At 52.9% G+C, this 14,813-nt stretch overlaps 1 protein-coding gene across 1 annotated transcript in view; it reads left to right on the top strand.

The window, feature by feature from the left end:
• IGHMBP2 (immunoglobulin mu DNA binding protein 2) overlaps nt 1–14,813 on the top strand; it is a 31,812-nt gene that overhangs the window by 1,654 nt on the left and 15,345 nt on the right. The window contains exons 2-7 of the mRNA XM_061353597.1: nt 85–254; nt 927–1,116; nt 1,779–1,876; nt 8,341–8,504; nt 8,866–9,066; nt 12,947–13,094. Coding sequence (XP_061209581.1) covers nt 85–254; nt 927–1,116; nt 1,779–1,876; nt 8,341–8,504; nt 8,866–9,066; nt 12,947–13,094 — 971 coding nt within the window. The remainder of the gene's footprint in view (nt 1–84; nt 255–926; nt 1,117–1,778; nt 1,877–8,340; nt 8,505–8,865; nt 9,067–12,946; nt 13,095–14,813) is intronic.

The raw sequence follows: 14,813 nt of genomic DNA, 5'->3' as shown, positions 1-14,813 counted from the left end.
CCCCTCTGGCTTTTCCTGTCACCTGGAGCTCTGAATCTCGGCTTCAGTCCAGCTGATGGTTTCATGCCTGTGTTTGCTCGCCAGGGCATGGCAGGAAAGCGTCCCCCTGAAGGAGCTGCAGCGCAGGGGCGTCTGCCTGCTGAAGCTCCACGCTGCCAGCCAGAGAACCGGCCTCTATGGGCGCCTGCTTGTGACCTTCCAGCCTAGGAAACATGACCCGGATGCTGAGCTGCCCTCTAACAGCTTCGGGCCTGGTGAGTGATAATCCTGTCACGGCAAAATAGGTAAAGTGAGAGGTGACCAACATAGAATCATAGAATGGTTGGTGTTGGAAGGGACCTTAAAGCTCCTCCAGCTCCAACCCCTGCCAGGGCAGGGACCCCTTCCACTGGAGCAGCTTGCTCCAAGCCCCTGTGTCCAACCTGGCCTTGAGCACTGCCAGGGATGGGGCAGCCACAGCTTCTCTGGGCACCCTGTGCCAGCGCCTCAGCACCATCTTCCTAACATGGTATTTGTAAAGACTGAACAATTGATGCCATAAAGGGAGGGAGAAAATGTTATGGCTACAGAACGGGTGTAGAGAAAACCAGCCTCTTCCTTGGCTACAGACACGTATGTACAGACACCAGGAAGTAGTGCTGGTGACTGAAGTGCTGGTTTCCTTCTGCTCAGTGAATGAAACAGAGGCGCTGGTCTCTTGTCATTAATGATTTCACAGCATCCTTTGTCCAAGCCGAAGTGTTCCTGTGGTAGGTGAGGAGCTTTGGTCACTTGGGCTTTAACAGCAAGATGGCAAGTGGATTTTCCTTTGCCTTCGCAAGGTGCCACATTTCCTGCATTTTGGGCCGTGTTTGGTTGCTCCCCAAACAAAGCCTCTTCTCACAACGTTTACCCTGGTTCTTGCTCTCTTCACACTCACCCTGCAGGGGACATCGCCGGCCTGTACGATGCAGCCAGCCAGGGTGACGCGCTCTGCACGGGCATCGTGACACGTGTCACCCCCAGAGCAGTGACAGTCGCCTTTGAGGACTCTCAGGACACGCTGAGCCTGGACCACGAGCGCTCCTACCGCCTGCTCAAGCTGGCCAATGATGTCACCTACAACAGGCTCAAAAAGTAAGGCCCAGGGCAGCAGAAGCCAACTGAAAAATGCTGGGTTTACCCTGGAAAAGCTCTTGTGAGACAGGTCTCAGTTTAATTCAGTAGGCTGGGCTTGTCTCCTTGCCTTTCTGTTCCTCCTGCTCCTATAGCATCTACACTTAGGAGAGGTATCCACCTTTTGGCTGTGCCTTTCTTTCTGCTCACTGCTAGGAGAACCCATACTGTAGTAACTCAATGGGATATGTTATGCTACAGCATCAAAACAGCCTAAATTTATCTGCCTGCTGGCTGGTTTGGTCCTGCTCTTCCCTATTCCTCTCCCACCCCTTATCCCACACCTGTGGCCCCATCTTGCATCACCTGTGGTACTAAGTGGATTCTCTGTAGGGCCTTTTCCACCCTGGCAAAAGCAAATAGCTCTGTGCTAAAAAGCCTCAGCACAGGGTTTGACTGCATCAGACTGGAGGAACAGGAGCAAGTGGAAGCCTGCCCAGCATAAGGGACATGTGAGGTTTGCAGGAGGCAGCCATTAAGTAGGATTAGTCTGTTGGAGTGTAACATTTCCAGCTTTGAAGGAGCAGAGTCTGTGCCCAGTCTTCTGTCCCTGGGCCCTGAGGTGCCCAGGAACCTCCAGAGCTCATGCTGTGGTGTAACATGGCTGTTCTTTCCTTTGACAGAGCTTTAAACACACTGAAGCAGTACCGGGGAGGTCCAGCCTCTGACCTTATCGATGTGCTCTTCTTTTCTGCTGAACCCAGAGCATTCAGTGAAACAAGTAAGTTCTTTGTTACAAGATTTCCTACCAGACCAATGGCAGGGCTGCACTGATCTTTTTAGAGGAGTGTTCTGCTCCCTCAGAGCCCCTGGACCTTCACAGGCAAGTACATGCCCTGAGGCTGCTACTGGTTTTGGTCTGCCTTGGTGTATGAAGCTGGGAGTTAGGGAGGTGGAGAGCCCTTTGGGATGGACTGGTGAGAGCAGTGGTGGTGCTGCTCTCGTACTAGTTGTAAGCAAAGATACAGGAAGTTGTGCAGAGTGTGTGCGGGGAAATGTCACTTTCCAGAGCAGTCAGTAAAGCCTGAAGTTCCCCCCTTCCACCTTCCTATAATAAGGGCTCTGTGCTCTGTCTCTGCCTAGTTAAAAGGATTCTTACCTTTTCAGATGTCACATCTGACAGAGGCAAAGAGCCAGTGAGCGCCCTAAGTGGTGATGGTGCTGTCTCCACTCCTCTTCCAGTCCTCCAAGGCCTGTCTCTAAGGCTGCCCAGCTAAGAATGGTGCTCAGGGCCTCTCAAGTCAACACCTATTCTGTGAAACTGCCCAGAGCAACACACCTCTGATCTTTGTGAGGTTTTTATCCACACAAAACATGCAGCTTATTGTGCTCCATTAATAATACCCAGGTATTGAATGCAAGTAGTAAGTGGTGTAACTGCCACCATTAAACAGTTACTTTTCATCCTGATTTACAGGCAACTGGACACACTGCTCATGTAAAGACCCTTATCATCACTGGGAGAGAGACTAATGCTCACCCTTCTCAGTGTACCAAGTAAAGCTGGATTCTGGCATAAACCAGGCAGGATTTGTGATGGGGAATTTGCACACATTCGTGAGTCTGAGATTCAATTTAGTTTATGAGGCATTTTTCATTTGCTTCCTGCCTCAATCCCATCCATAAACTTCAGGGATCAAAAACTGCCAGTGATGCTTCCATATTGAAAATCCCATAACTCTGCCTTCATGGGAATTAAGTGACTGGAACTGCTGCAGCTGGGAACAGCATGGGAACACTTGTGTTTTTACAGCCTTATTGCATTCAGCCAGGTTGGAGCTGTGCAGGCTGCTCTGGTTTCATCAGATACTTAAAACCTCACAGCTGTTGAGTTGGTTTTACTGTTGGTTTTATACTGCAGGTTTTACCAACAGCTGTCAAGAAATGGTTTATAAGTAGAATCCCTTTTACTCAGATATCTTTTTATGGGAATCTATGGAAAAATGAAGGATGGAATTACAGAGCTTTCCCTTTGCGAGCAACCACAGGGGAGCCAAAGCTTCTGATGAGCAGAATATCCAAGTGCTCAGCAACAGCTAAGGAATGTTATCCCTTGACAGAAGGGAAGTATCCTTGGGGCTGCCAGAGGCAAGGGGTGAAGGCAGAGGGACTGGGCAGCACTTCTGTATCTGAGCCACACAGAGAGCTGGGGTCAGCATCATGCCACGGGTGCCACCACCCATCCCTGCCCACCTCCTTGCTGGCCAGGGCTGCACTGTTTCCTGCCCAACACAGCTCCTGGCACTGCACTTGCTGCTGCAGCTTCTCACTGTGATCACTGTGAGTGGTTGGTTGCCTCTCACAACTCCCATCCCCTGCAGTACCCCTCAGGTGGGCTTCTGATCTGTACACCAAGGACAAGGAGTTCAGATTAGTGCAAGTCATAGCTCCACAGTAACAAGCACTGAGCTTAATCCAAGTCAGACCTCTTAGCCTTTGGCTGCCTGGGACGTTGGTGCACTCAGGGTTTTAAATTAGATACAAGGCTTAAATTTTAATGAACTAACTTTCTTAGCTTCAACTTCGCTTATTCCCTCGTGTAGCAGAGCTGCCTCTAACAAAGAAAAGGTCTCACATTACTCAGCTGTGCCAGAGTAAGCAGAGATGAACTCCAGATCTCCCCAGCTCTGAGAGAACACTGATAGAGACATTCAACCACATCAGACAGACAGAGGAGATGCAATATGAGAAGGCAGCGTATCACCTGAGAACAGCAAAACACTCTGGCAGGGAGGAAGGACCTTCCATTTACCTTCTCACCTCACAGCTCTTCTCTCCCAGCTAGAAAGGTGTCACACCAGCCAGGAATTAAATAGTAATGACTTTAGTTGGGTCCTGCAGGCAGCCCTGAACTGCCACCCTCCACTGAGTTGAAGGGGAGCACACAGCAGCTGCCTGGGTAAATCCTGTGTCTTGTGCTTACATGACAGCCCATGCAGTTCCTCAGGTGGCCAGTCGCTGTAGGACACAGGGATGTGTCTGCAGAGCACAGACCCACACGTGTGGACTGTCTGCAGAAGACAACAAGTACTTCCCAGAAGCACACAGAAGGACAGAGAAACCTCACAGCATTTCAGGCTGCTGCTCCTCCATGGCACAGGGCCTCTTTCATGAGCAAGCATCTTTTTGCCTGGTTTCTTAGGGAGATGCTTCCCTATATCTGTCTCATCCTATCCATTCCCTGATTTCAAACTAACCTGGCAGGAGTCTCAGAGTTCATAAGCTCTCTACATCTCCTAAAACTGTCTGACTAGACACATCTCTGTGAATGCCTTTCCAGGATGCAGTGTTTGTAATACCTTATAACAGCCTTCCAGTGCCTAAAGGGGCTGCAGGAAACTTAGAGAGGGGCTTTGGCCAAGGGCCTGTAGAGCCAGGCCAAGGGGAATGGCTTGAACCTGCCCGAGGGGAGACTGAGCTGAGCTCTTAGGCAGAAGCTCTTCCCTGTGAGGGTGCTGAGGCGCTGGCACAGGGTGCCCAGAGAAGCTGTGGCTGCCCCATCCCTGGCAGTGCTCAAGGCCAGGTTGGACACAGGGGCTTGGAGCAAGCTGCTCCAGTGGAAGGGGTCCCTGCCCTGGCAGGGGTTGGAGCTGGAGCAGCTTTAAGGTCCCTTCCAGCCCAAACCACTCCAGGGTTCTGTGACTGTCCCCCCATTACTGCCCACCATCTTACACAAGCCCACTTGCAGAAAACGTGCTCCAGTGGGAACTGTGCCTGTGCTCATCACTGCTGGGAGGATTCACACCAGGTTGTGAGCCGGCTTTTCCTGACACTGGGAAGCAGCTGTGTGCAGGTCAGCACAGCAGAGCAGCTCTGCCGGTCATCAGGAGGTGGGGAAAAGGGCACTAAAGTGGTTTTGCCGTTATTACTCTCCTGCTCATGCTGATGTTCCCTCTGCTCAGCCGATACCATGCAGTGGTCACACACCAGCAGCCACTAACTTCTCAAACCCATGTTTCTCTTGGCTTTGTCTGACTCCTTGTCAACCTCATCAGCCTGTGACTGGATTTAGGCCCCCTCCTGGGCTGACACAGACTTAATATAGCTCCTCCAGCAGCACACTTGGCAGCCTGCTCTGCCAAGATAACCAAGGAGCTGCGATCCCATCCTGAGAGGATCACAGTGCAGCAAAAAGATAAGGAACTAAAAGCTATTTACCAGATAGGCCACAGGGCTCGTATCACTGTACTTGTGTGTGCCCTAAAGATACTCTCTACATCCAGCCTTTGGGAAAGTAGAATCATAGAGTCCTGGAATGATTTGGGTTGGAAGGGAGCTTAAAACTCATCCAGTTCCAGCCCTACTGCAGGATGCTCAGGGTGCCCCTCTGGCTCTGGCCAGGAGTGTGGGCTCATGGCTGAGCAAGGCCAGGCTTTTGCTCCCTCCTCCTGAGCTGCTGGGACTGTGCATGAGGTGCACAGCAAAGCCCAAGTCTATTTAAAATGCTTAGAAATGCAACTCAGAATATATATCGTTGGACAGAACACCAGATGTGCTGGGGGAGAGCAACCGATGGAGTAGTCAAAAGAAGCATCAGAAGGGCTCACCTATATGAATGGGAAGTGCAGCTGATAGTGGGGCTGGTCCCCACCACAAAGCACTTCCAGCCTTACCTTGCTGCCTCCAGAAAGGGACCAAGTGGGAGAATGAACTTCCTAAAGGTAAACTCTGACCTGACCAGGATTTCTGCTCATCAGACACTCCAGGAAGCACAATACAGGTGCTGACCCATAAGAAATGCTTTGCTTGGCTCTTCACTTTAACCTGCACTTGTGGCCCGGGAGCATTTGAAGCTTTCACACCAGCAACCTCCCCCAAACAGTCCTTCCCTCCTGAGAGCAGGTACTGTGGGGAGCCCAGCACCTCTGTGCTGTGCTGATGTACAGAGGCTTCACTTGCCAGCAGAGGCCAGCCCTGCTCTGTCACTGTGCAAAGCCCAAGCCAGTGGGCACAATCGCTTTGCTTTCCAAAAGAACATGCCCTATTGCAGGCACAACCCTGTGCAGAGCAGTGGTAGCCACCAGCTCCCTCCTGGAGCTCAGGTCTAGAACAAGCAATGGGCTGTGGGGTGAGCAGCTCCCCATGACCTGGCTTCAGTGAGCGCTTGAGCCCAGAACCCCCCCATGTGCTGGGTGCACCCCCAGAGCGTGAGCAGCAGCTCAGGGAGGGGACCCTGCCCCTCTGCTGTGTGAAGGGGAGACCCCCCCTGCATCCCTGATCCAGCTCTGGGGCAGCAGCAGATGGACAGGGCTTGGAGCAAGCTGCTCCAGTGGAAGGTGGGGTTGGAACTGGAAGAGCTTTAAGGTCCCTGCAGCCCAAACCACTCTGGGATTCTGTGGTGCCACAGGGCTGGAGCTGGGTTAATGGGCACTTTCTGGGAGCACCAGTGCAAATCCTACACCGATGGCTCTTGGGCATCTCCTGGGCCAGCCCTGCAGGGTGGATAAACTGCATTTGTTCAGGAGAGCCCGCGTCGAGCCCAGCTGGTGGATGGAGCAGTGTTTCCATGGCACAGCATCGTCCCTTCCAGGGCTCTGCCCTCCTCCTCTTCCCCACTGCCATGCCCAGCCCTGGGAAGAGGCCCCTTTCCCAGCCTGCCCACGCTCAGCAGCGTGTGGTGATCAGGGGAGAGGGTGTTTCTGAGCTCATGCCTGGAGCAAGGAAGCATCAATGACTCCTACGTCCCGGCTGTTCCCTGTTGTGGGAAATGCCTTGCAGTTTTTAAGCTATTCTTTCTTCCCCAGCCCATGGGGTGCTTCCTGCTCTTAGTCATTAGCACACTGACTCCACAGCTACGTAAAGCCAAAGCATCACTACTCCTCTTTTCCTCCCAAGTGCTGTTTACCCCAGAGCCCTCATTCAGCTCTGCTGCTCCAACAGCCAGCACCAGAGGTTACACAGTTTAACCTGCCCAAGCCCAGGAACAGCTTCCCTGCTCTTCATCAGGCCCTTAATGCAGAGATAGTGCTGAAACACATGATGCCCACAGGGAATGCTGCCCAGAGATGTGCCTTACATAAGCCTTCAGTGGGAACATGATTTCCAGTCACCTCAGTGCAATGAGTCACCAGCTCTGCTGTAATTAACTCCCATAATGAACAAGGAGATTAGGGGGGGTGGGAAGAAATATGGGTTGAAATTAGATAAATCTGGGAGATAAAAGGCAGCTTGTGACAATTCCATCCCTGCAGTGAAACCCATTCCCTGTAATGCACTTTGCAGATTCTTTCCCCTTTTCCTTTCCAGTCACTATAACTCAAACTAATCTGAGTTTTCACCATTCCTGTTGCTGCTTTGTATCTTCTTCCTGCCTCCCTCTTCAGTCACTGAACAATACAGGGCTGCTCCTTTCTGCCCACAGATGCTGTATGTTTTCCAGCTGCTTTATTCACCAGTGCTATCTTGGGCTTCTTAATGGGAATGGCAGAGATTTGTTTGCAAGATCAACTACTTCCTCCCCTCTTTTCATTGTGGGGTTACTCAGTGTGCTGCCTCCCCTCTGAAACAACCCCAGGACACCTCCACACCCCGGAGATCCCACACGTTTGATGCTTGGAGAGGGGCTTGGGGCAAGGGCCTGTAGGGCCAGGCCAAGGGGAATGGCTTGAACCTGCCCGAGGGGAGCCTGAGCTGAGCTCTTAGGCAGAAGCTCTTCCCTGTGAGGGTGCTGAGGCGCTGGCACAGGGTGCCCAGAGAAGCTGTGGCTGCCCCATCCCTGGCAGTGCTCAAGGCCAGGTTGGACACAGGGGCTTGGAGCAAGCTGCTCCAGTGGAAGGGGTCCCTGCCCTGGCAGGGGTTGGAGCTGGAGGAGCTTTAAGGTCCCTTCCACCCAAACCACTCTGGGATTCTATCACTGTATGTTATAGCAAGTAAACGCTGCTAAATGCTGAAGCCATCCAGTGCAGACTGGCTGTGTTCTCAACTGGATGCTCCTCCTGCAAGACAGGAGAGGAGGAACACAGGGTGAGAGCATGTTTGAAAGCATGACAAGCCTCACTTGCAGCCTGGGCTCTTTCAGCCACCTGGGCAGGACACAGCTCCCCTTCACCCCAGGATGGTTATTCCCAGTATCAGATTGATTTGGGCCATCTCCCGAGATCTCACTTGTATTCATGGATTTGTGCTTCTCAGCAAGCAGCCAGGTGAGGGCTGAGGTCCAAGTGACTCCTTCTGCTGTCTCCCCAGAGCCTCTGCAGCTTTACAACAACTCTCTGGATGCATCACAGAGGGAGGCTGTCTCCTTCTCCCTGGCACAGAGGGAACTGGCCATCATCCATGGACCACCTGGCACAGGAAAGACCACAACACTGGTAGAGATCATCCTGCAGGCAGTACAGCAAGGCCTGAAAGTGAGTATAGAGGTGGTTTCTTTTGCAAACTCATTGCAGATCCAGCTCATCTCCAGATGGAGCAGATCCAGTTGTAGCTGTGCTCCACTGCAGAGCCTGGCTTGGCTTGGGGGGACCAGGCAGTTTCCCCTGGCAGCTGAAATGAGGTGCAAATAGAAGCTCCAAAGCTCAGGTTTGCTGTTTATTGAAGACCCTGCACTTGCTTCCAAGCAAGGTGAGAAATGCCTTTGATGTGTGGAGGATGCAGAGGTGTCAGTGGGTTGCTCCAAAGGATGTGTTGGTCTCCCTCTCTCTGCTGGGGGTCTTGCTTCTTGGGTGCCACTTCCTGGCAGTGACAAGCTCCTGGTGTGTCCCATTGCAGGTCCTGTGCTGTGCCCCCTCCAACGTTGCAGTGGATAACCTGGTGGAGAGGCTGGCCGGGCACAGCGTGCGCATCCTGCGGCTGGGGCACCCCGCTCGCCTGCTGGAGCCCATCCAGCGCCACTGCCTGGATGCGGTCCTGGCTCGGGCTGACACTGCCCAGATCGTGGCAGATATCAGGAAGGACATCGACCAGGCCTGGGTACGTGTCCCTGCCACACGCCCGTGGGGTTACCTGGGTGCCAGCTCTCCACATTAGCACAACCAGGGAAGCTACTGAGTCTCAGACTGAGGAGGAGCCCTGCCTCTTCTCGGCTGTAGGGATTGTCTTGCAAGAACATCCAGGTCCTCTGGGTTGCCCAAACATTGGTGGCTAGAGGCAAGTCCCAGTGACAAGTCCTGACATGAGCCCTTGGCACCAAACCCGGTGTTTGTGAGCCCAGTGATGCACCTCGCTTGGATCTTACTGGTACAGGTAGGGATGAAATACTGGTGGGCATGAGCCTTGCTGTGGTCGGTCAGCAGCAGAAAGGCCACTTCAGGGAGAGGACAGAAACCAGCCGAGTGCAGGGACTGGCAGTTGGAGGTACATGTGGCCTGGATAAATCCCACTTACTCTCATTAGAAGGCATTTAAACTGGTTTTGGGTAAAGGAGCTGGGTGCAAGCCTGGCAGCCTTAGACATAGGGAAGGCTTCCAGCCTGAGGAGGTGTCTCACAGAGAACCTCTGCTGGGGTGGCCTGAGCCTCCTCAGTCACCTGCCACCAGTGCTCATCTTCAGCTGCTGAGGAAGCTGGGGCAGACTCATCCCAGCTGCATTCCCCATCAGAGCAGCAAAACATCCCTGGCAATGTTCAGGGATCTCTCCCCCCCATCCCTGGCAGTGTTCAAGGCAGGTTGGATGGGGCTTGGAGCAGCCTGCTCTAGTGGAACGTGTCCCTGCCCTGGATGAGCTTTAGGTCCCTTCCAGCCCAAACCACTCTGGAATTCTATGATTAGAAAGCATCATCACTCCCCTGTGGGGGAGCTGCTGCAGTGCCTGCTCCCCAGCTGATCTGTCTGGCATTGTTCATGCCATCCTCTTCACCAGAGAGAAACACTCACATCATTAATTCACTTCCTCACAAGGAGTCTGCTGTCCTGATGCTCCCTCCCACTCTCAGCCACCTCAAATAGAAAGCACATTACGCTGTAAAAATGCATCCTTAATTTCTTCTTTCCCAGCCTAATTCTCCTAAACTCAATTTTCAAAGTAGCTCTTGCACTTGACACAAGTTTTGATACCAGAGAAATTTTCCCCTCCCTCTTCTGGTGGCAGCATTATCCAGAAGCCACTTTGCAGATGTATCCAGCTCAAGAAAGGTCCCGTCTCCATCAGAGATGCAGGAGGGCACCTCGATATCCCTGCTCACAGGGGGTGTGGTACCTGCCTGAGCTCACTGCCCTGGGACTGCACGGTTGCTTTAACTGATGCAGAGCAAACACAGCTTTCAGCTCCATGAGCCTTGCTCTGCAGCCACCCTCAGCAGCAGCAGCATTTTTCCCTGCTGTGGTTTTGCATCACTCAGGTTCTGTTGCTGGGGCATCCCTTGGCAGATGAGTGGTGCTTGCACATGGTGTGAGGGCAGGAGAGGGCACCTGGGGCTGGTTCCTGCAGGGTGCACTTACTGCTGGGATGGAGACCCAGTTGTGGTCCCAGCTCTGCACTAAGTCTTTTTCTCACTAGTGGTTAATGTTCCCTTTCCTCTCCTTGGAAGCACTTTGGAAGGTGGGAGGAGGTTGGGGTTTTTTCCACTGTTGATTTTCCATAGTAGAAGTGAAATTAGGGAGAAAGCAGAGCCTTCAGCACTACAGTCTGATCTACTCCCTCCCTACAGCAAGGGGTCCATGGTGATGGGGTATAGCAACTGGCTGCCAAGGCTCATTCCACCCTGAACACCAAACCCCAAGAGCACACTGCTGCAGTTCAGCTTGTAGGGCAGTGCTTTGAGCTGCCCGTGGTCAGGGCTTTCACAGAAGATACACCTGAATCATCAGCATCTCTCTGGGCTGCAGGGAGCTCACCTCTCAGGTCCTGGCCCATCCTTCCCTCATCTTCTCCCATGCAGTATCCCCTACTCACCCTTATAACAGCATCTTCCTTTATCCACTCCACTTTGTCATCTCATTCCTCTCCTTCACCACTACCCACAGCTGCATGAGAACTAGCAATATGAATGAACATTATCTACCCCTTTGTGTCTCATTCCCTTACCTGTTCAGGCTTCGAGCTTTCCAGGACATCAGCTTCTGGATACTTCTTTGCACCAACAAGGGCCACGCTGAGCAGGTCCAGCAGCAATGGGGCAGTCAGCCCAGGAAGGACAATGGGGTCAAGGTATAAACCCTATAGCTCAGACCCAGCCCAGGCTCTGGCCTTAAATAGAGCTCCCAGCCTAAGGAGTGGTTGGGTGGGGTCCAAACGAGGCAGCTCAGGGCAATCAGAGCCTGCTGGGACCCACAGAGCCCTCATGGGGAGCAAGTGGGATCCGGGCCCTGTCCCTGGGGCTCACTGGGCCTGGCAGTGCTCTGTTACCCCAGCCTGGGCCCCCAGAGCTGGGAATCACTCCAGTGAGTGCACCTCAATGTCACCAGCGGGCAGCTGCTCTTGATTCACTGAGCAGATCTGTTCTGCAGAGCAGACACTGAACTTGGCCCTGCTGGCACCATCACTTCTGCTCTCTCATCCTCCCCTGTCCTAGCAGTGAAGCAGTCGATGCTAATCTGCTTTGTCCCTTCAGCTCAGTGGCTATCAGGACCTGTCCTTATGGATCAAGCTAAGCAGAAGATGCCTGTGTGATTGCTTTGTCTGGGTATCTGTCTGTGATCCTCCCCTGTAGCTTCTGAGCCCGTCAGCCAATTCTGACTATGCTTGACAGACACGTAGAGGTTTCATAGGTATTAAATACCTACAAGTTTAACCAAAACACGTGGCAGAGTGGAGGAGTGAGGCACAGGAACGTCTTCCCTATGGAAAAGGCTGCAATATGGGTGTTAGACACTGGAGAATCCACCCATAGAGTATACTATAGGAACCATCAGATCTTGGTTTGGCTGCACATAGAAGCTTCTGTCTGCAACCTTTTGAGCTTTCTGAAGTGACCAGGCCTTCCTCCAAGGAAACATCCCCACTTCCATCTGGGAATGTGGTAGCTTCTCAAGGTGGCTGCACTGACTGAGGCCTTGGCTGGTGTCCCATAGCTGCTGATCTGTGGCTGGGGAAGCTCTGGCAACCAGTGGTGATGATTTAATGTGTTAGATACATTTAATAGGCTTTGCCAGAAAAAGCCCCGAGCCTGTCTAGATGCTGCTCTGCATCACTGACAGCAACTCAGATACAGCCTTTTAACAAGGCAGAGCTCTGCTTTGGCTGGACAGGGTGCACTCAGCTTGGGGAGTCCTGCTTGAAGGTCTCTTGGTCCCTGCTTCCCCCCAAGCAACAGAGCACAATGAGGTAGGAAATCCCAGTTCCTCACCCAGCAAAGGCACAAGACCCATTAAAGCCCAGTCACCATTACACACACTCCCTGCTCCATACCCAGGTGCTTTGACCAGTGCATAGACAGCTGTGAGATGGACTGAAGCATCTGACCTCCTCCCTTGGGGCACAGGCAGGTACAGGGCAGAGCAGGAGGGGCTGAGCAGAGGATGTGAGGACAGGGAGGTTCATGTTCACAGTTGGGGACTATCAGAATGTGCAGCAGAGGAGTTTCAGCACAGCCCAAGCCTGGCTGGCCCCTGGGGGATGCTGTTGCTCCTGATGCCCCTGGGCTGAGGAGCAGCAATATTCACGTGTTACTCGTACTGATACAGTTCATCCTTTACATAGACAAATACTCTGTATGCTTCAAGCACCACTGACTGTGGAAGGGGCTTTGGGGGAGGGAGAGGGGAGAGAAACTGAGATTTCCTGGGGCTGCTGCTGAGGAGCCAGTGTATCCCAGTGGACACAGAAGCCGTGTGCATCCAGGCTCTGTGGTTAAGCTGTCCATAGCCCTAGGATCGGGAACACTTTGTTTTAGCTTGATTTTTCCATTTTCTAGGCAAAAAGCAAGAAAGCTCAAGACAAGGGGGAGCGGAGCCACTTTCTCAGCGAGATCAAGACCCTGAGAAAGGAGCTGAAGCAGCGAGAAGAGACAGCCATGGCTGCAGCCCTCACCCACGCCAGCGTTGTCCTTGCTACCAATACAGGTATAAGATCCTCTTTTCTTTGCAGTGTTTTGCCAGGACTGACATAAAGCACATGCCCTGAGATGCAGCATCCTGCCAGGATACAGGGGGGCTCAGGCTTCCTGCCCCAGGCTCCTGGGAGTTCAGTTTGCTGCAAGCTCCCCAACTCCTCCACACTGGGCATCTCCCTGCTCATGCTCTGGCACATGATGCTGTTGCTCAGCAAAGACTCCAGGTCTGGAAAGGCCTTTGGTGGGAGCCAGCATGGCCCATCTTTGTTAGCTGTGAGCAGGAGCTGAGCTTCCAGTGAGTAAACAAGTGCTATTGGAGGTGTGCAATCTGCTTATTGATTTCACAAGGCACGTGGAATTGCTTTCCTGCTTGGCTAATCCCCATGACTGATCCAGTACAACACGTGTTCCCATAGCCCGGCCTCAGCCTCGGTGTGTTTGCTTAGCCCTGGAAGTCACCCAAGGGCTGTGGGGTTTAGGGACAGGGGGAGGGTTCCTTGCTCCAGTAAAAGTGCTGTTCTGTGCTGATGCTGTGTGGCTCAGGTGTGATTTTCCCCTGGGATCATGGGCCTTGCTGGAGCTCTGTGCGGTTCTGCTTCAGGGAAAGGCAGTGGGCAAAGAAGGGGCCTGGATCTGGTGTTCTCCTCACTGAAGCACTCCTGGTATTTGTCTGAATCCACGCAGTTTGATGGGATTTGTTATCCAGGCTCTGCTCTGCTCTGTTGCTGCGTTCAGCTGAGAGAGGATTTACTCATGGCAACACACAGGGACAGCAGTGCCCTTTAGTTACTGGGAGCTCAGTAAACTCCAGTCAGGCTGTAAGGGCAGGGACACATCTGCAGAGCTGCTGCACTGATACAATCTTTCTGAGGCAGAGAGAACCTTCTGCTGCTTCTTTTCCTTCCACCTTCAGCGTGCCAGGAGTGCAGAGGCCGAGTTCAGATTGAATGCCCCTTGTAACCCCGATGGATTCATAGAAGCTGGCTAAAAGGGTTATAAAGGAGAACAGTGTCTCAGTTGTCAGGCTGTACCATGCTAACTGATGCAGAGCTGGGGAGCAGCAGGATTTCCAGAGGCACAGCAAGCCCCCGTCAGTGCTGCCTTCAGAGCACAGGAGCTTTGCAGAGCCATCCTGGTGAAGGCTGTGAAACACTCTCCTTGGCTGGGTTCTTCACCCTCCTCTGCCCCTTTGCCTCCCTTTTGCTTATGAGTTGCAGGGATCTGTTTGAGGCCTCTGAAATGCACAGTTCTGCTCAATGTGGGGGTCACTGTGGGTTCCTGCCTGGGTTACAGTAGGATGTGTGTGAGGGTGGTTGATTGACACTACAGATGGATGTAAAACCAGCCCAGGCTGTGGCTGTGTGATTAGAGCCTCCTGTGCTGCCCCTTCTGCTGCCTCAGGGAAGGCCAGAGTGGGGTCTGCAGGGCAGAGGAGCTGGGTCTCAACTGATCTCCCCCTCTTGGCTGTCCCTTAGTGTCTCAGGCAAGGCGGAGCTCACATCCATCACCCTTTGGGTTGGTGAGAAGCTGTTTGCTTGAGAGGGCAGCAGGGAAGTGGGTGTCCGTCAGTGCTGCTGCTCTGCTCCTGCTCTGGGTGCAGGATTCAAGTATTTTCTGTTTGTCATCTGGTTCCTGTTGTTTGCAAAGATACTTGGAAGCTCCCTGGCCCAGATGCCAGGGCTAAAAAGGACAAACAGGAATTGGTAAAACCGATCCTGACATAGATGAA

The sequence above is a fragment of the Neopsephotus bourkii genome, unplaced genomic scaffold (assembly GCF_033783945.1).
Source record: "Neopsephotus bourkii isolate Nb327-2 ecotype Australia unplaced genomic scaffold, CSIRO-AGI_Nbou_v1 NB_689, whole genome shotgun sequence".
NCBI lineage: Eukaryota > Metazoa > Chordata > Aves > Psittaciformes > Psittacidae > Neopsephotus > Neopsephotus bourkii.
This window is presented reverse-complemented; position numbering and strand designations above follow the sequence as displayed.